The sequence below is a fragment of the Acanthopagrus latus genome, chromosome 9 (genome assembly GCF_904848185.1).
Source record: "Acanthopagrus latus isolate v.2019 chromosome 9, fAcaLat1.1, whole genome shotgun sequence".
Classification (NCBI taxonomy): domain Eukaryota; kingdom Metazoa; phylum Chordata; class Actinopteri; order Spariformes; family Sparidae; genus Acanthopagrus; species Acanthopagrus latus.
In genome coordinates, this window is record NC_051047.1 from 23,239,269 (window position 1) to 23,259,632 (window position 20,364).

The 20,364-nt window shown below is 39.6% G+C and overlaps 1 protein-coding gene across 1 annotated transcript in view; it reads left to right on the plus strand.

Moving 5' to 3' along the window:
- Window positions 1-18,472, plus strand: part of pth2ra (parathyroid hormone 2 receptor a) — a 54,712-nt gene extending 36,240 nt beyond the window's left edge. Inside the window, exons 10-13 of the mRNA XM_037110958.1 lie at window positions 4,594-4,688; window positions 10,057-10,195; window positions 15,367-15,408; window positions 17,620-18,472. Coding sequence (XP_036966853.1) covers window positions 4,594-4,688; window positions 10,057-10,195; window positions 15,367-15,408; window positions 17,620-18,006 — 663 coding nt within the window. The 3' untranslated portion in view covers window positions 18,007-18,472. The remainder of the gene's footprint in view (window positions 1-4,593; window positions 4,689-10,056; window positions 10,196-15,366; window positions 15,409-17,619) is intronic.
- Window positions 18,473-20,364: the final 1,892 nt, after the last annotated feature.

Below are 20,364 nucleotides of genomic sequence, written 5' to 3' on the forward strand. Positions count from 1 at the left end.
GATGGTTGTCTTCTTTATGTATTGACTGATTTTATTGGCTTTGAAAAGTGTCTTTAGGTGACTGGAAAGGTGCTTGTAAATAAAATGTATAAATAATATTATCATTATTATAATTGTATGTGTACAAAAAAATGGTTGAAAAACAGACAAAGACAGGAAGTGGAAAGTAAAACCTCCAAAATGAATGATACAAAAGGAATTAGAAACAAACAAACAAACAACAACAACAACAAAAAAACAGGAAGCAGAATAAAAAAAGATGATTATTTACAAAAACATTTTGAAAAAACAACATGGTATTTACCAATATATCTACCACAAAAGGAACAAACAAACTGTCAAAGATGTAAGAGAGTATTTTTACTTCAGTAAAATATGTGAATACTTCTACCTAGCTGTTCGTAATGCATGAGAAGTTGGCATTTGAAGCTCTCGGAATCTTGTTTATTTGTTTAGTGCTGATTATCCTTCCTGATCTCAACCAGAAAACGTTTGAGATCTTATTAAACACTGATACACTGAGCAATTTAGCACATGTGTAATCCCCCCCAATTTTTTTTTTTTGAGGGGTACAAAACTTGTGTATTACTCTACTGGCACCGATACAGAGACCTCAGCCCAAGCCATGAACTGAGTGTAGTAAATTCAATAACATCTCCCACGCAGTGTAAGCAGCTCCACAGCTCCGCAGCTCCACAGCTCCACAGCAGCAGCTGTAGTTCTCCATCAGTGTCTTTGTTCGGTCACAGTGCTGCTGGAGAGAGAAGCTTTGGTTCACAGCATCTTCTGGGTGTGAAATTAAGTGGCAATGATGAAAGGCATGTTGATCAGGGTTTTTCAAAGCACCCCCGCTTCCCCATATTAGTCATGCTTTCAAAAATATAAAAGAAAAAGGAAAAAAAAGTAAAGAATACCTAATATAACTGATTGTGTCTCTCCTACAGGCGGAAGAAGTATAATGGATTCTGTGGTCTAAAACGTTTACCATCCCATATTTGTTTACAACTTTGCATATTTGTAAACTTTTAAGCACCGTGATCTCGATAATGCCATCCACAGCCAGGGTAGCTCCTACTAAATCTAAGAAAATAAGTGTGTTATGGATTTCTCTGTGTTGTGATGTGTTACGTGGCTGTCAGGCTTTTACCTTATTTGCGTCTGTCACAACAACTGCTGCTCTCCATATTTGTTCTTCTCTCACCGCCCCGTCTAACGCTCGCACACACAACCAGCCGACCTTATCACCTGACAGAACATCAATATTGTATGAGTCTGCCAGACTTTGGGGTTCTTTGGCACAATTTAAACACCTGATGATAACGTTTGTCTTTCTTGCTACAATACAACCCATTCCAAAAAACTGTTGGGACCCTCAGTAAATCATAAAAAAAAAAAACAAAAAAAAAAACAAAAAAAAAAAACGAAAACAGAATGCAATCGTTCTCAAACTAACTTTGTTCATCAGCAACAGTTTTGGGAACTGTTACTGAGACTGTGTGGTAAAATCCTTCATACAAATATGTGGTGAATCTAGCGCTTCTAATTTGTAAGTTACAGAAATCTTCCCAGCTGCAAATGAAAGCAATGAACCAGTAGCATCACCTGCACAGAATAGACAACTAAGTATTGGCTAAAGCTAATAAAAAAAGATGTTGTTGTGGAAGTGTTTTATGTGTTTGTAAGAACCAATTACTAAAAATCAACACCTGCCTCTGAAAAACACCCGGAGTAAACACCCGGAGTATAACCGGGGCATTGTTAACTAACGTTAAATACACCCCAGAAGAAAGTAGCCTCAGAGTTAGTTGGATGTGAATGTTTTTTAATGATCTGCAGGCTGTTCCCAAATCGAAGAAGCTCAGCACAGACATGAGGTGAGGGATAAATTAAAAGAGAAACTGAGAGGAGTCAGGAAGGACAAATCATTATAAAGTTTAACTTTCCTCCTGCCCGAAATGAGGTGATTTAATTTCCCTCAACTAAACTAAGCACATATTACACATTTTTTCCAGGCAGACTACAGCCTAATAAAGAGGCTGTTTGCTGTATAATAACATCGAGCAAGCTACTTGAATATCAACGTAAAGCGTCCTTCCATGTTACTTGTCATGGAGTAGTGCTGAATAAGTGGAACATGACGTTTCCTCATCTTTCTCTGTACCTTCCTCCAATTCAAAATTCAAATGAGCATCAAGGCATGAAGCAAAAGAACTTGCCAATGTCAATCATAAGCAACAGTCTCTACCTCTGTGTTTACGCTCCGTACCGTGCAAAGCTCCTCTTTGTGATTTGGAGCTTATCATACGAAGACGACACAAATTAAGGAGAGACGATTGAGAGAGTGCTCGGTCACGCGTCTTGCTGTGAGCGCCTCCTTAAAAGAAAGAAAGCGGACTCTGAATTAATGATCAAACCTCTGAAAAATGACACGTTTGTCAAAAGACATGTTCGGGAGCGAAGCTGCTGTCAAGCCGTGATTGGAAACAAACCTCCTGCAGATTCTAATCAGACTCAGAGCTGCTCTGTCAGTACTAATGCACTGCTGTAGCAGGAGCAGTTCCTGCGCACCTCCTGAAGAATAAGACCGCATGCCATAACGTAGACTCAACCAGGTTATCCTCATGCACTAATAAATTAGACTGCTGATAATTAATTCTAATGTGTCAAAAGATTTTGAAAAGGCTTCACCTCAGGAAAGATATTTTTTCTGTGTCCATCTAAAACATAGTTTGGAGAGAAAATAGGGGTCATAATAACGTCACAGGATATCCTCTGATTGGTTTTTAACAGCATGCCTCTGGGGATGAAAATGTCGGCTGGTAATTGGTCCACCTGTCTGAGGTTGACTGCCTTGAAATTTTGTACGCACATCAGTGGTCCCCCGTGGATGAGTTCTCTCTTTGGTGATCCCCTAAATTTACATCGAACACCACCACAAGTTTGACTGAAAAGGTTGATTGCCATTGGCTCGCAAAATGACTCACATGAGGCGGTTCACAAATGAAGCTCTAAAGGCGAAGCAAGTTTCTCACACACAGATGAAACCTACCAAGTTCACCGGCTGACTTCAGGTCAGATCAACACTTACACAAGATCATATGAAGTGATGACATATGAGGTTATGATCTATTTTGTTACTATGTTATCAAATGCATAGAAAAAAATACGTAGTGGACGCAGGGTGTTTTACAGTTAAACAAGAAAATATTGTTTTCTTTAAAAAATAAAATAAAGAACTCCTTATATTGATATCGGCAACACGTGCGGATAATGATTTATCTGTGATTGGCCAACAAATGTATTGCTAAGGCTGTGGTTTTTACACTCAATCAAGTTACTATTTTTTGTTTCTTTTCAGTTTTCTGTCTGTTCTGATTAGGTTAAGGCAACAAAAAAAGTCAGGAGACATTTAGGAGAATGTGATGTGGGTTAAAATAGATAATAAAAAGGACACTGGTCCTGGAGCAAACATTAATTATGACAAACACACTGATATCAGAGTTTCCACCAATAGAGCCCCCAACATCCTACATGCTGACACTTTAAATATTGGTCGTAATCTGCATCACTAAATTTAACTTTCATTAAAATGTGGTCAAGTTTTAACAGACAGCTAAAAGTCTTTCCTGGTTATCAGCCGCTCCAAAAACAAACCGAGGCTTCAGAGAATAACATTTAACAAATAAAATGCCAAAACACCCGTCACATGGTGTGTATGAACACAGATTAGAAGAGACATCTCATAATCTGTTCTGCCAGGTGAAGGTTTGAGTTTATTTGCAAAGACAGAATCATTCCGCACGAATGATGGCTTTGATTTTCATCACAGGGGAGAAATGTTTTGGTGGAAGAAATAACATGGTGCTGTCTGCAGGTCCACTGTCAGTCATTACTTTTCCTCTCATCACTTATTGTCGGGGATTTCAGGGTCAGACAGCTGCGTCTCATTAATGTATAAACCAATCACAAGTGAAGCTTTCCTTCCTCAGCACTGCTGTGAATACTCATGTATGATCCTCTACCTCCCCTTTCTTCTTTTGTCCTCTCCTCCTCCTGCTCCTCATTCTTCTTCTTCTTCTACTCCTTCCTCTTCTTCTTGTATCTCTGTGTACAGAGCTGTTAGCTCTGGCATGTTGAATTGTATTTTGGAGCTGTGTTTGTTATATTCTCAGAGTGATACAGGTTCAGGGCTCCAAGACTTTGGCTGTGGAAGAGTTAAGCCTCAATTTGCATCTTTCAAATTACTTTGCCTCAGTCTCATTAAAGTCTGTGAAAAGAAATCTCACAACTTGGCAGGAAAAATAGAATAGCTTTCTTTCTTTAGCTGTTATAAAAAATTGGCTTTATTCCACAAAACAAAAGATCACCAGAACACCATTGTTGAATGCAAAAATTAATCTGTAGCCCTTCAGCACTTATTTCATCCTAAAAGTGTTGAGACAAATGCACAGATAAGGTTTTCTCAGAAAGTCATATACAGTGATACAGCCGTAGTTGTACGTTAAAGCTGAAATCATTCATGTTTTCATGGTTAACAGTCTGTATGGTGGAAGGACAGAAACTGAGTTTTCCATCTCTGTTTTTCTGTTTCAGCTCAACTTCATCTTGTTTGTGAACATCGTACGAGTGTTGGCCACTAAAATTCGAGAGACCAATGCAGGGAGATACGACACGAGGAAACAGTACAGGTTTGTACTGACAGCATCTCTAATGAACCAGCAGTTCATTGTGTGTTCAGGGTCGTAAACTGTTTCCTGTACAATTGTCCAACCTTGATGAATGTCAATATATAGATCCGTGCATTTTAATACTGCAGTTAACCTTGATTTACAGGCAATATTTATGAACCACAGTCTGACATCAGAACTGAAACAATATGTCAATTATAACCAAGGTCATTTTTTGTTAAAGGTGCTGATCTTTATTGACTTTTTTTCTTTTTAGTGTCTAAACAAACTAAGTGAATTAACTCTCTTTATTTTCACAAGTAAATAAACTGCATAAACAAACTGACCTTAAAGGATAAAACAGTTTCATACTGTTACCACCTTTCTAGCTCTAGTGTTCTGTGGACCTTTGTCTTCTGGGAACAGATTGTTTATTCGCTTATGTAAAAAATGCATATGTCTGAGTTTGTTTTATCACCTCGCTAATAATGTAAATGTTAAAACTCAGAGTTTGAACTTCTTCTCCAAAACTACATTGTGCCCCTTGTGGCGATTAGAGAAGGTGACAGATGAGAGGTTTGAGTGGAGCAAGTGCGTTTCATCCTTAAAGAATCAGATAAGTTGGTGTTATATTCTTATCGTTCACATCACTTGTTTATTTTGTCATGCAGTTATTTTCTGACTTCCCAAGCCCAATCCCTACAATGAAGGTGTTGTGAAACTGCAGGTGGAGCATTGTTTGCTTCAGTGTAGCTGCCTGTTTCCTGTACAAAGGGACAGGGGAAAACAGTAGCGAGGTGATTTTACTTGCCAGGTTTGGCTAATTAACAGAACAGCTCCTTTCTGTACGTCGATCCCTTCGTCAAAGTCCATTATACACAGTGATGTTGTGACACACGCATGCACACACACACACGTGCACGGATATAATTAATTCTACCTTATTCTCACATCTGCAGTTCGCTCTGTTATTCTGCTGGAGCTGGCATCAGTCGGTCAGATAAGGGCGATTTATTACACGACAGTGTATTTTTTGTAAGATTTGTATTGAATGCTGCAAGCGAGGTTTGCTTTGTGTGGCAGAGCAGGCTGCTAGTCAGAGCAGATGATAGTGATCGGGAGATGAATGGAAGCCAGATTCGCCGCATTGCATGCAGATGGAAAAAATCTAAGCAAAGTCAGGGGGCCTCAAAAAGAAAAGTAGAGAAGCCGATAAATGAAAAAAAGCAGTTTAAAAAAAGTTATTTTGAATGAGTGCACCAGTTAAAAAGCACTCACAGACAGACAGAGAGCTTTTGTGTTGATTAAATCGAGACATTTATGATATGATAACTCCAGTAACTTGCTGGAAATTAAAGCTAAAGTTAGACTTTATGACAACTTGTGTTTTATTTTCTCAGCGCTCAACGAGAAACCATCAGTTGAGATAAACAGCTGTATTATTATGTAAACAGTGTGAACGCGTTACTTAAATGGATGACTGTTAAAAGCCAAATCGAATAAGTTCTGATGAGTTCTAATCACAAGTGTTCAAGTTGGATGTTGTGGAGGCGAGGAGAGAGAAGAAGATGAACAGCAGCAGCCAAAACGAGATTGGAATCAATTTTAAACTGAAGTCACGCAGTTTAAAAGGTAATGTCTGAAAAACACTGAAACTGACTGCAGATTGCTTCTTGGATCGCAGGACAATAATCCTGTTTTACCTCGTGTATTCTTCACTGTCACAAGAGCAGAAATTCCAATAGGGTGAGACGGAGGAGGGGATCTGTTTATCCTCTTGTTTGCTGTGGCAATAACTTTATTTTCAGCCCTGTACATAAAGATTATTCAACCCAATCGCCAGAATAATGGGCTGCAAAGTTAAAACTTTTAGTTTCTTTGGGTTCAATACTCAATTTCTCTCCTGTCACAGTGCTGTGCGTATGCTCTTCTTGGGTTAAGGCAGAGAAACCACTTGGTTAGGAGCAGACAAAGTGCATACGTCAACACAAACGTGCAGCCCAGCCACCAGGATGTAGTGTTAGCCGTTAACTTTTCTGCAAACTACAGGTTGACATTTGTAGCAGATGTGGGCATATCACGCTCACATTATATTCTTAATGCTGGACTTTCCCATCTGGAGGTGGAACGGATGGTTGTGCATGTTACAAGGCTGCCAAACCGACAACTGCTGTTTGAATCTGTGGAGGTGTTTGCAGCCGTTTCAAAACCGGCTATTTTCCACATGAAGTTGGGAAGATTTGAAGCTAAACCATGATGTTTTCCTAACCCTGACCAAGTATCTGGTGGTTTGACGCTTACAAATGTTGAAACGCAGACATGAACTGCGGTCGCTGGCTTGGCTTTCTGGTCTCCTGAAACTCCAACACCCTCTGCTCTACTTCCTCACATCAGAATGATAAACGCTTCATGTGAATGTTACAATGAACATCTGTGAATCTGTGGTTTGCAGGAACATTAAATGCAAATATTTTTGTCCAGATGACTGGGCTGAGATTATTATCATTAGTCTCTGTGTTGCAGCATTCAGAATGTATTCGGGTATTTAACATGGTCTCCTGGCTAAAATAACAGTCTGATTTGAATTAATTAGAATGAGAATTAACTGACGACATTTATTATCCCAATTATGAATTGAAATTCAGATGCGTGTGACAATTTAGAGCTGCCACAGACTATTACTGTCACAGCTGCAGGGAGGATTTATCTGAGAGTTACAGGCTGCAGGGAGTCGCTGAGATTGTGGTCAGTGACCAGAGTCAACTGTGCTCCGTTCAGGCAGTTTCAAGGTCTTGATATAGATCTTGGTTGCGACGGTTGTCAAAATTGCTGTGATAGAGAAGGTGGTCACCATCTTGCGTTGAATTTCTGCAGTTGTTGTTGTTTGTTGCAGTTGTTGCCCACAGGAATTCTTACACTCCCATCAATGTTTGAATAGCTGCAAACCTTTAAAGTGGTGTAGATATTTCAATGATCTCTGCAGGAAAACACACTTTCTCCAAGCAGGAAACTTCACCTCTGTCAGATCTATTGCATACCCCGAGCTGCAGCTAACAATCCTCATGGTGTTCGTAGATCAAAAGGATGAAATGAAGCCTGTTTTGCTATTTCATCTGGAAGGCTGTCCAAGCTTCAGCTGTGAGCGTTTCATGGCTGTTTGTGGATTTTACTCAGATTACTTTGAACATGAGAGAGATGCATTGGATGCTCAAGAATCGCTGTTTATATCCAATATATTCTGGATGTTGGACTGCAATTAAATGTAGTCTGCACTGATTGGATTGTAAGAGAAATGATGAGAATGTATTTTTTTCTATGCGATAAGGGCTATAAGATATTCTATACTGTGAATATAAAATGTACAGTATCTGTTCCACATTATTCTGCAGTCAGGGTAAAAATATACCTGTCTCCGGCAGGAACTAGTCCCTGAAGAAAGTTGTGTTACAGAGTAGAATCTGTCGCTCCTTGATGTCGAAGTGCTGCGGTGGGGATTCTGACTGAAGCAAGGGAAAAGAAAGTACAAAGCAGTGTTGCAGTATATGTTTTGGGAAATAGAGACAATGACAGTTCCTCTGACACTTAGCCTGAACAAAAAGTTCCCTTAGTGAGACTCCCTCACTGTGGCAGCTGCAGGAGAAAAAAAACATATATTCCCTCTGAGGCGAGTTTGAAATGTATCCGTGTACTTCTGCTGCGTCGGAGCCAGGAGACTCTCCAACTGTGAGAGACGGTGAGCCTGCCCACTAAAAATACCATTACTGGTTCCTAGATAGTATCTAGAGTTGTGAGCCATTAACATGCTGACAGTACAACTGATTAGCTAATTTAGTTCTGTTGATGTGTAAAACTCATAATGCACGTTTACAAAGAAATAAACCTGCTTTTGTTTTGCATTCACACGTATGAAGCTGCCATGTTAATGCTGCAACATGTCATGTCTGCAGGCAGCTTTCAATAAACGTCCTCAGCAAATAAATACCACTCCCATACCAAAACACTGTTTATACACTACTGTTAGAAAATGTGTAATTTTCTGCCACAAAGGTGTGATTCAGTACAGGCTGAGAGGACTGCTGCTTATTTTTGAATGGCCTGTTGTGATTTAAGGTTGTAGAAAGTATTCTTTATAAATTGATGTTATTTAATCCACCTTATTCCTGATTTTGCAAAGTTGTTGATGTTCTACACAAGAAGTTTCTGAAAAAACCTTCAATTTTCATGAATTATCGTGGCAACCAACAACGGCACATGTTGTACCCGAGCTCATTTTAAATACAATTTAGCATTTATGACATAACGCTAGTTGTTTTGGGCTAGCTTGGCGCAGAGACCACCGGCGGTCTGTCATGGCAGCGCACATACACTTCTGAGGAAACGGGTGGATTCGAAGAAATAAAGGAATGTTTTGTACAGGAGAACAAAACACTGCACGTGGTTCAACCAGACTGAAAGTGAAGACTCAGTGAAATCCAAACAGAATAAGCTCCAAAGATCCTCAGACTGTTCTTCTCAGCTGTTTGATGTATCATTCATGTAAACTTTTGACAGAAACAAAACAAGTGAGAGGACGTGACATATAATACATTCTTTATTGCGAACAGAGGGAGCAGACTTTGGCACTTACACCCAATCAGGAATTAGGTCACCATGGGAAGCAGTTGATCAATGAGGTGTTTCCAGTGGGAGGGAGACTTTCCCCGTCAAGATGTATGTAACGGAAATCCAGTTATTCATTCATTCACACTGTTTTCATGTGAGTTTTAAGAATCATCATTGATGGTAAGAGGAAAAAATACGTAATATAGCAGGTGGATTTAAACTTTTGTACAGGAGGTTATTTATAAGATGTATATACACTTTATATCTTTTAGGTCTGCATCAGGGTGAATGTGAACAGCAGCAACAAGACGGTGACGATAACGTTGTCGATGATCATCTTATCAAAAGTTCCACATCAGATAAAACTGTCCATCAGCTTTGTGTGTGTGAGCACCAAGCACCAAACACAGAGTCCACCTCTGCTCTGTCTTCCAGTGATATCTGATGGAAATTTACTGTCATGAAATGTCGTCACCACAACATATCAATGTGTATTTTATTATTGTTTATAAGAAGAAAACCCTTATTGTCATTGTTCATGCACAAGGTTCAGTGTGCCGTACTGAGCCACATGGAGGAATGCTTATAAAATACAAAAATAAAGGATGAATATTAATGTAAACATGATATATAGAAAATATCAAATGTGAATATTAAGTAAGAGTTGCCACTGTGTCTGTGCATGCTGCCAGCTAATATTCGGTGATTGTTATTCTTAAATACTGTCATCAGTATTATCCAAACTGGGCTCTGCTCTGAGTACATGTTTGTGTGTTCGTGTCCGTAGGAAACTGGCGAAGTCCACCCTCGTGTTGGTGCTGGTGTTCGGTATCCACTACATCATCTTTGTCGGGATGCCTCACACATTTGAGGGGTCGAGCTGGGAGGTCCGCATGTACTGTGAGCTGTTCTTCAACTCCTTTCAGGTACTTTTCTGTCTTCCTGCGTTTAAGAAATGATGACATCTTGAAAAATCTGCCCCGAAACTTAACTCGCTGTCAGTTACACGGACACTGTAGTGTCTGGTTTAGAGTCAGCAAGTCAACATCTCAAAGTTGGCATAGCAACTGTTCATCTCCCAACACACACACACACACACACACACACACACAGTCATGGTCAGTTCATTGTACCCTCACCGCAATTATCTTTAAATTACATGACTGTCAGTTTCACAGTCAAGAGTCCTCTTCATTATCAAGTGAAGCAGCTCCATAATGAGACATGTCGTCATTCAGCTTCGCTTAAGTTTAAATGACCAATTTCAAACTACTTGTAAGTGTGAGATTGACTTTTCCCGTGTACTGTAATAACTCAATTACAGCTCAAATCTCATCACAGTTTATTTTTTTCAACCTCGCCATGGAGACCATGTTGAAGAGCATCAAGGACGTTATTCTGTCATGAAGTCGTGAGCTGTTTTAATGAAGTAATTCTCAGTTTGACCCAACTGTGTCTGTAATGAATAAATCAGCAAATGAGCGCTCACATGTGAAAAAAATTAAAGTAGTCTGAGCAAAATCCAATTAACTTACAGGGGAGCCAAGAAGAGTCACATATGCTCTGTTAATGATTGCTGGCTTCAGAGAAAAACACATTTTTGTAGTTCATTGTGTCTGTTGCAAAAAGTATAAAACAGCATTCAAACTAATATTACTGCTGTTGGCTTACAAACTTTTGTCACAAACCAAATGCCAGATTAATTTTGGGTAGTGTACAGTGTTTCTGCAAACCACAGATATGTGGCAACTTCACCTTTCTGAGGGTTCAATTTTCAAGCACAAAATCCTCTTGTTTAACGTGAAGAAATCATCTTTACACTACGAGAGTACTAACTGTATAAGTCTTGCATATTCCACGTATCAGCACTATCCTAATGAGGACAACATACTTTTGACCCGTCTTTAATGCTTTTTAATAACCTCATACCACAAAGCCGACAGAAAAGTTGATGAACGCCACTTCACATTAAAATGCCATGTGCAGTAACGGCTTCAAAATAAATCTGCATCATTATGTACCAGAGGCTTTACTTTCGCTGCCTGGTACAATATTAATTGGGGCGAAATTATATATCAGGGAATAAAATTATAAAAGACTGACCTTCCTAAGCCCATTCGATGACGGTTATAGACTTGAAAGCAGTCTCTTGCTCACCAAACAATGACTCACGGCTTTATATTACATTAGTCCTGCTCATATTTTTATCAATTAAGCAGTATACTTGATCCTGAAGTTTCTCTCAAGTCGTTTCCTGTTCTTCCTCAGAGTCAGCGCAGCCCAGGCTGAAGAGCCTCTCCACAGGAGGTCAAGTGACCGAGCTCGAGTGTGCATGCTGATGTTTCCCATCAGCCCAGTATGCACGTAATTGTTGATCTTATGTAACCTTCTCGCTTGCAATAAAGACACGTGATAGCAGGCATACATTAGACATTACGATTGATCTGTTTGAACAGTCTTAGATTGATTGATTTGTTGCATGAGCTGGACACAAAAACCTGGAAGAATGAAAACATCCTGTGACAGAAGCATAAAAAAAGCCTACATTCATATTCTGTGCTTGAGTCAAAACTGAGAAAATTAAACATTGAACACACTGATCAGCATGGACAAAAAATAAAGTATAAGATGGCGTTGTTCAAACGCTGTAGCTTTAACCTGCACTGAACCCCATTAAAATGCTGCTTGTCTCCTAAAAATGACATTTATATGCAACTAGTTTGCATAAGCAAATACATTTTATAGTGAACTTATACCACCTGGAATACATTGTTTTGTTTTAATAAATAAACGCATATATAATGAAAGGAACCGCTAAACAAGTCAACAGAACCAATTTGTTTTCCATCATAATTAAAACACAAGAGGCTTCAGATGCTCATTTGTATCCACGCAGAGCATCACTGCTCACGATAACTGTTCTGGATGGAGATGAAATTAACTGGACAAAAATATAAAGACTTTCACGAAACAATTTGAAAGTCTTTTGAGTGTGTTCAGTCATCTTGAGACGCCTTCAGAATTCATCAGGGGAAGCGTGAAATTGAACTGTTGAAATCTGAAGTGAAATTGTCCCTTCATCAGTCACCATTCATAAATATGTGCTGGAATGTGTTCACAAACAGGAAGAACAATTTAGATTGACTTAATCTTTATAGAATCATTTTATAAACAAAATGGGATGACTGTCTGTGTCAGGTCTACTGTGTAACAATCATAACATATCATGTTCCTGTTTTGTTAAATGCCTGTGGGAGGATAGATCTTCGAAACAAATGTTCGAAAAACGTGCGACCCGACATCTTCATATCTGATTTGTGTTTAAATGTGTACTAGTTAGAATAAGTTGTTAGAATACGTTTTTAAGGGAGTTAGTATCTAAGTGGAAAAAGCTCATTTAACACCCATGAAAGGGTTTTTGGTCTGTTTGCACTTTCATCAACTCGAGCCAAAAAAACTCTGATTGGTGCCAGAGACACAGCAAAAGCCTGATTTGGTGCCAAAACGTGGTCCAGAATGGCTCCACACCACCCGCTGTGCCAACAAAAACATCAGCTGCATCACTCCGTCCCCCTCAGCATGAGGTTGCAGATTAGTTTGAGGCAATATGTGACCAAACAGACTTAAAACACAGGATGTGCCTGATGAAAATGGCTTTTCATGTACGTGCTCAGGTTGTGTAATACCTACACATTTGGGAGATCAAACATAAGCAAAGGTAGGTAGGATAATTGGAATTTCACCTGGAAATATCATTCCAGGTGCCCATTGCTTTGCACATCCTCTTTTAATAGCTACCACCCTCATAGATAATTCAAATGTTAGAGAATCCACAACAATGTCCTGTAAGACGATGGACTTTGGGACAATGAAGACACTTAGCGTCAATTTACACCTGGCATTGAATGCGTCTCGACCCTCTTGTGATAGGCTCCCCTCGTCTGGAATAATATGGACAGATTTGACCGACATGATGGAAGAAGTAAGTTGTAGTGGAAGTAATAAGTGACGTGCTGGAACCAGGTTTTGCAGAGACAGATCATATTTGTGATGAATCCAAAGACACTGTAACGCTTCACATCCTCATGAGCTCCTGTTTACACACCATAACCGCCAAAGTTTAGAGGCTGTAATGAGTCCAAACAAAAGAGAGAGCTTTAGTTTTATTTATCTGATGTCGCTCACTCAACACATTCAAAGTGCCAGTAGGTGAGAACCATGTGTGCCTTCATGAAAAGATCATAATGCAGGCACCCACTCACATATGGGGCTCAGACAAACAACTCATTTCTTGGAGGCATATTCTAATTAAAGTGAAACTCTCGCCAAAATGCAACCTAGGCTTTATTTGTGAATGTATATCTATATCTATATATCTATATATCTATATATATATATATAGTCAAACCTTTGTGTAAAAATGTAATTACGAAGACAGATGCACTGTTAAGATAAACTGTATTTTCGTTTTTGGCTCAAGCTCATTTTCAGTGGGAGTGCTCGGGGCACTTTTACGCTTGCATCAAAATCGCTATTTTTAAAACACTAAGAAGGCTCAACACAACATGAAACTTTGCTCGTACTATCACCAGGGTCTTTCACTTTAAAACAAAGGGTGTTGCTCTCTCGTGCAAGCAAAAAAAGTAAAGGCAACTTTTATAAAAGGAGGAGAAGAAAAATACAGAGTTTTGGTAGGTTCAGTCAGCAGGTGCTAATACGCCGGGCCAGGTGAACCTGCTGCTTGGGCCTGGGGCTGAAAATCCCACTCTTTTCTGTGCTGAAGCATTACATGACTACTCATTTACTGTGTGTGTTAAATCATAAAAAAAGAGTTAATTCATGAATATGCTTTAAGCACAATACTGAACTAATGAAGGCTTTCAACCTGGGATCCTCTTCAATAGAGTAGATCATTAAGCAGGACCTTTAGTAGCTCACACGTCAATCACACGTTCTGTTTAATCGGAACAAACGTTCCTTTTTATGCCAGGTACCTCATGGAGGAAGACGTGTATATTCATTAGACACAAGCCTTTTCATTTTGGACTCAAAGGGCCTCATTTGAAAGATCTGTAGTGCGTCGTCTAAAGTCAGTGGTGCTCGTGCCTTTATGTCCAACTCCCTCTTTTTAGGTAAACAGCAGATAATCTGGGTGCAAAGGGATTGTATGTTGCATATTAATTAGTCGTACATAGGTGTGGAGAAAATCTGGAGAAAGATAGTGGATTGTTAAGTGTCATTTCCAACTCATCAAATGGTCTTACATATGTTCCCCTGTGAGAAAACATCGACTGTTATATCACTAAATGGGGCTGACTGACCTGACCATGTACGTCAGGCGCATTGATGTTGCAGCACCTGACGGCTTTCAGTCATTTCTAACATCAAATCTAAAAAGCTGTGGTTATAAACTTTAAGGGACAGAGGAAACTCTCCAGAGGAAACCCAATCCAGGCTGAGTTAACTTATCGTATATAAACACCTGACCCATTCGAATTGTGATGTAGCGACTATAAGTGAAATAATCAGAGAATTTCCCCAGCGAGGGATCGATAAAGTCACATCTTATCACACCTGTCTAACCGACTCGCCAAAGGTATACTTTTGTCGGCATGAAATCTGTGGAGTGGTTAAAAAGAATTGTATATAGATTTTGCAGTTTAGAACATAATCTACTTCCTTTTTTGAGAACATTAGTGTTACGCAACTGTTCTGGAGGAGTTTCTTCTTCAGAGTACACTGCTTTCCTTTAGATGTCTCTTACCAGCAGAGACTCACACATACATGGACACACATCTTCCCAGAAATCTCTCACTTTGAAAAAGACACCCTGTTCTTTTTTCCTTCTTATCGTGGTGGGAACAGAAAAAGGCCAGAACACAACGGGCAGAGCGATGTCAGTCTTTTCTCCAGCAGATAGCTCTTTTTCATCAACTAGGTAGTTTGTGAACTCACATCCTCGTCATATTGATTAGAAAAGGATGACATTTTAAAAGTGATTGTGATCATCTCCATTGGTACGTGACGTTTGTTCACACTTTGCTCGGCTCACACTGTGATATGACTGACAGCTCATATATCCGTCTCTTCCTTTCAGGGTTTCTTTGTGTCCATCATCTACTGCTTCTGCAATGGAGAGGTGAGTGGATCGGGTGTGAGTGGAGCAATCATAAGAGCTTCCATGAAAACAGTAAAATAATACCTATGTAGGGGTCATTAACAAATCACCAATTACTGTAATCACAAATATGTTTTTTTTTAATGTGAGTGTTACTTATGTTAATTATACAAATTAGCTGAAAGAGAAATGTTTACCCAGGTAAACCAAACTGACCAACACACACTTGGGCAGTTCAGAAGAGGAGGAGGATGTTATGGAAGACCACTTCCACCGCAGGCAAAAAACTGATTTAAAAGAAATGAATATATACATAAAAATTGATTGACGATTTTGCCTCAAAAAAATTATGTGCAAAAATGATTTGTTGAAATTAAGAGATAAAAAGTTAATATTGTTGGAGACATTTTGACTTTGTATCTATTTTTTTTGACATTTATTTATGTCATAAGTATGGCTAGTTTTAAGTTATTATTATTATTATTATTATTATTATTATTATTATTATTATTATTATTATTATTATTATTTATTTATTTATTTATTTATTTATTTTATTTTAAGCTTCCAGGATTGTGTCCTTTTCCCTTTTTCTCTCTTTCTCATGGAAACCCATTAGGCCTTTATTTATTTATGTGTCTCTATTTCTAAGGTTAGTTATTTTTCAGACCCTCACAAAGTTAAGATAATAACTTGAACCCTGGTTTCAGATATGTCAAAGATAAATCACAGCTACTGTTGAGAGAAATAACTTCTCCAGTGTCATGAGAAGAATTTAAAAAGTAACTTGTCTTTCTTTTTCAATCCATCTTTTTCTTGCCCTCTTCAGTGAACTGATGATGAAAAGTGCAGCTGTGATATAATTCTCTCTCTGTGCTCCTCTACTATCTTGTTACATCTCAAATGGAATTGTCATTTCTGCATCACCCTCTCTATTCTTTATCCCCTTTCTCATGTCTTTTGTGATCTACATTGTATCATCCTATATTCTATATCAATTCAACTCCAAATTAAACAAAATATGTTCAATTTCGGTTGAAATTCAGCACCACAGTGCATAATTCTGTCAAACAATGAACCAAATGACTCATGTAATGTAAAATGGTCTCATCCAACAATCACCCAGCTGCCCTGCAGCACTAGGCAGCTTTAAGCTCCTCCTGATGCCTCGCTTTAGTCATTCAGCCCACACACAGAGGCTATAGTTTATCCTCAGCATATAGAAAACTGCAGGCAGCTGCATCCAGCAAACCAGCTCAGACAGCTGAGTGTTTGCAGCTTGTTATAGCACTGAGTGGTAGAGATGGAAGATACACACAATGCTGCTGAAGATCAACATCTAGCAAGATTACCAGCTCCTGAGAAAACAGGATCTAAGTTTTAGAGATCAAACCAGAGGCGTCATAAACAGATTCACAATCATTTGGGTCTTAAAGGAAAATTTGCAACAAAAAAAAGCAAAAATCCAGGCAGTAGTCAAACGGGAGATGTTAGAATTCATACTCTTAACAAATAGGGGGCAACAAATCACCACCTGCTAACTGCTGATAACTGTAGCTGCTGTTAGCTAGTTAGCTCACTTAACCGTGCAGCTAGCAGTCCTATTAGCTGACTCGAGTCAACAGCCCACCTCAATGGGCCTGAGCGATACTACCAGACAGTTCTGTCCTGAGGTGTAAGTGTTTTAGATGATACAGGTAAAGCTTGGCAAGCTGGTTAGCTTGCTAACTCCAGTAGATATCTCTTTGACATTATGCCAAACTGTTTCCCCTACACAGTGCATCTTTAAACAAGTTGTTTTCATTCTCACCAACTTTTAGAAATCAAATGCAAGCCAACACACAAATATAGCAATATATATATATATTTTTAAATAAATGAGGCCCGAGAGCTGGAGAGTCAGTCTACAGAGGACAAAGATGACTCAGGGATGCCTTTGTTGCTCTGTGTCTGTGAGGAGGCGGATGTTTGCTCATGTATTATAATTTGTCACGATAGAGATTGAATTCGCTGGATCACAGTTCCACCAAAACATATCTACAGCGGCACAAGAGAAATGATATAAACCAGGGTAAAACAGCATTTGCATAAACCTGAATTGAACAATGATCTTAATTAGAAAACAATTCTGTATGTCAAATTATGCTCTGTCAGATATTTGTATCTCAAAATAAGACTCCTGTTCTGCACTCGGTGATAATTTATAGCTTTTATTCTTTCTCTTTCCCACAGGTCCAGACGGAGATCAAGAAAACATGGACACGCTGGAACCTGGCCTTCGAGTGGGAGGGCCCGGTGGTCTGCGGCCGCTACCGCTACGGCTCCGTCGTCGTCGGCCTCAACAACAACAGCACCAGCAGCCAGTCCCACCTGGCAGGGGCCGGCCCGTCCACACGCTCCACCACGCTTGTTTCGAGCCGTGTTTATCGGAGCTCTGGCGCCCCCTCCATCAGCATGCACGCCACCCTCCCGGGATACGTGATCAGTAACTCAGACCCATCCATACCTGAGGAGCCGGAGGACAGCGGCCCCAAGCAGGTGGACGATATCTCGCTGAAGGAAAACCTGCCCGCTCCTAGTCCCAGTGCAACAGCCGAGGATGAGGAGGAGACATTGTAGCAGTCGGGGATGTTTGCAGGTGGAGCTCTGTCCACCAAATCCGGTCTCATGTGACTGAAAGTCAAACTGAAAGTGTCTCGAACCTTCGTGGGGACTTGTGATAAAACTGATTGGACATCTCCAACCAGTCTGAATAGTTCACTGTGGAAACGAGAAATGAAGATGGTCAAGTCGCGATGCAGAACTCCTCTGTCTCGTCGCTGTGTGTCGCGTTACATGTGACACTTTAGGACGCTGACCTCTGGAAATGTGTTTTTGTCTGGACGCTCAGCCTGTTCACATCGAAGGGAATTTCATGTGTCCGAGATCTAAATCAGCATTATTAGCAAAATCACATTTCATGCATTTTTCTGCTGTCCAGACTTTTCTCAAATCAATCCGGACATGCAAAGAAAAAGATCTGAGCTGGCAGTCCAGAAAAGCCCCTTAAAGAAAACATGAAAAAGAATAAAAGATGAAAGCTTGACACGGGTGATGAACCTCAGCTGCCTGTGTTGCAAGCAAATGTTTCATGTTTCTGTCTCCTCCACATCCTCACCTCCACTTCTCACTCGCTATGTGAAAACGATTAACAGCTATTAACTTTGACGGAGATTGTTTGCAAATGGATGTGTTTGTGGGAGGTGAAGTTGTGCAGTGCCAGAAGGTGAAATGCAACAAAACAAAACAACGCGTCTTCATATATATTAAGCCTCTGCAGCGACTGCTTCTGAAGGCAATTATTTATCACCCTTCAGAGGACAGATGTGAAAATTAAAAAAAAAAAAAAAGAATTAAAAAAGTATTGATAAAGCATTTGTTTTCCTGAGGGAGATTTATGCAATTTCCTTTAAATTTTTCCTGCTTTCACCTTGATTGTATATCACAAGAAGACCACAGCTGAGCATGGAGAGGCAGAGCCGGAAATGAAAGCACAAAGAAAACTCTTGAGAAACATACCTTGACATAAGAATAAACTGGGAGGTGGGAAGAAAAAAAGGTTGATGCCTTTTTTTTTTTTTTAAACGCTTCAAGCAGCTATGGAAGAATAAAACCCATCTCCTTGATGAACCGTTGTTCTTGCCAACAGCTGTTCAGTGAATTTGAACATGCTGAATGTGATTTTTCTCAACATGTGCCAAAGCTACATCATGTACTGCCGTTTACAGGAGTTTCTTCCAACCCCCCCCCCCCAGTTGGCAAGGTTACAACTCCAGCAGTGAAGAAAGTGCAGGACGTCTCGTTGATGCATCCTTTTCACGGACATGCTCAGTGTCTTGGTGGAATTAATGTGTTTGCTTGTACAGTCACAGCCGCTTTGTGAAGACTCTGTTCTTTATGTGAGAAGCCAGAAGCAAATGGAAGTAAAGAGTATGCTGATATTTTTGGAGCAGAGCTGAAATTTAGAGAAAAAAAAGATATCGCTCACTTTTCAGGAGCTGTACTGACGTATGCGTGTACATGGACACTTTTGACTTTTGTTGCCTTTAACCGCTGACATCTGTGGATTCACTCGGTGTGTTTACAAGTCCAAAACGACGGTCACTGTCTGTAACGCGTACTGTGTTTACGATCGCATCACATGTGGCGTTACGATGAGATCAAAAATCACGACTTCTTATTTTTGACAGTCAACTGTTGTTCTGACTGTGAAGGGCTACGCTTTGTGGCTGCTCGATGGTTTCAAGTTTTTTTTATGCATGCGTGTCTGTCAGTGCATTCGAGTCTATATTGTACACGTGTCTGTTCTCTTGAAAAAAAAAAAAAAAAAATCTTTAAAGGATTCTTTGTAGTCTCGTTTGTTGCCCGAATGCATTTGGAGGTTTTTCTTTGTGATATTTGTCAGTGTCTGGCTCCCCTTCTTTCTTTGCCTTCCTGCTTTATTTGTCCCCCCTCCCCTTCCTACCTGTTACCTGCTGATAAATGTTATATGTTTTCAACAACCGCCTGTTGAGCTGCTCTTTGATATTCCAGCTGCCAATCAATTGAATGTGATGGACACTTTTTTTTTGTTTTAAATGATTAAGCTAAAAACCACACACCCACACAAACATCACACAGAATGTAATTATGGCAGAAAGATGTTGATTTAAAGTGACTTGTGCGTCAGAAAACTCAGACTGAAGTTGTTGTTTTTGTTGCCTCCAACAGTATCTGACAGCCTGACTTCAAACGCTTCGTGCAAAGCTTTTACAATAATGCAGTGTTCTGTATGTTACCAACAAAAAAGGGTTGAGAAAAGATCATGTTTTGGCCAACCTAATCACCAGAATAAAATATATCGGCAGTGTACATTGCACACTGCAAATCATGTTACAGGGGAGTTTTTCTCTAGACCCAAAATGCAGAGATGGACATCAGGTTTAAAGAAATGTATTT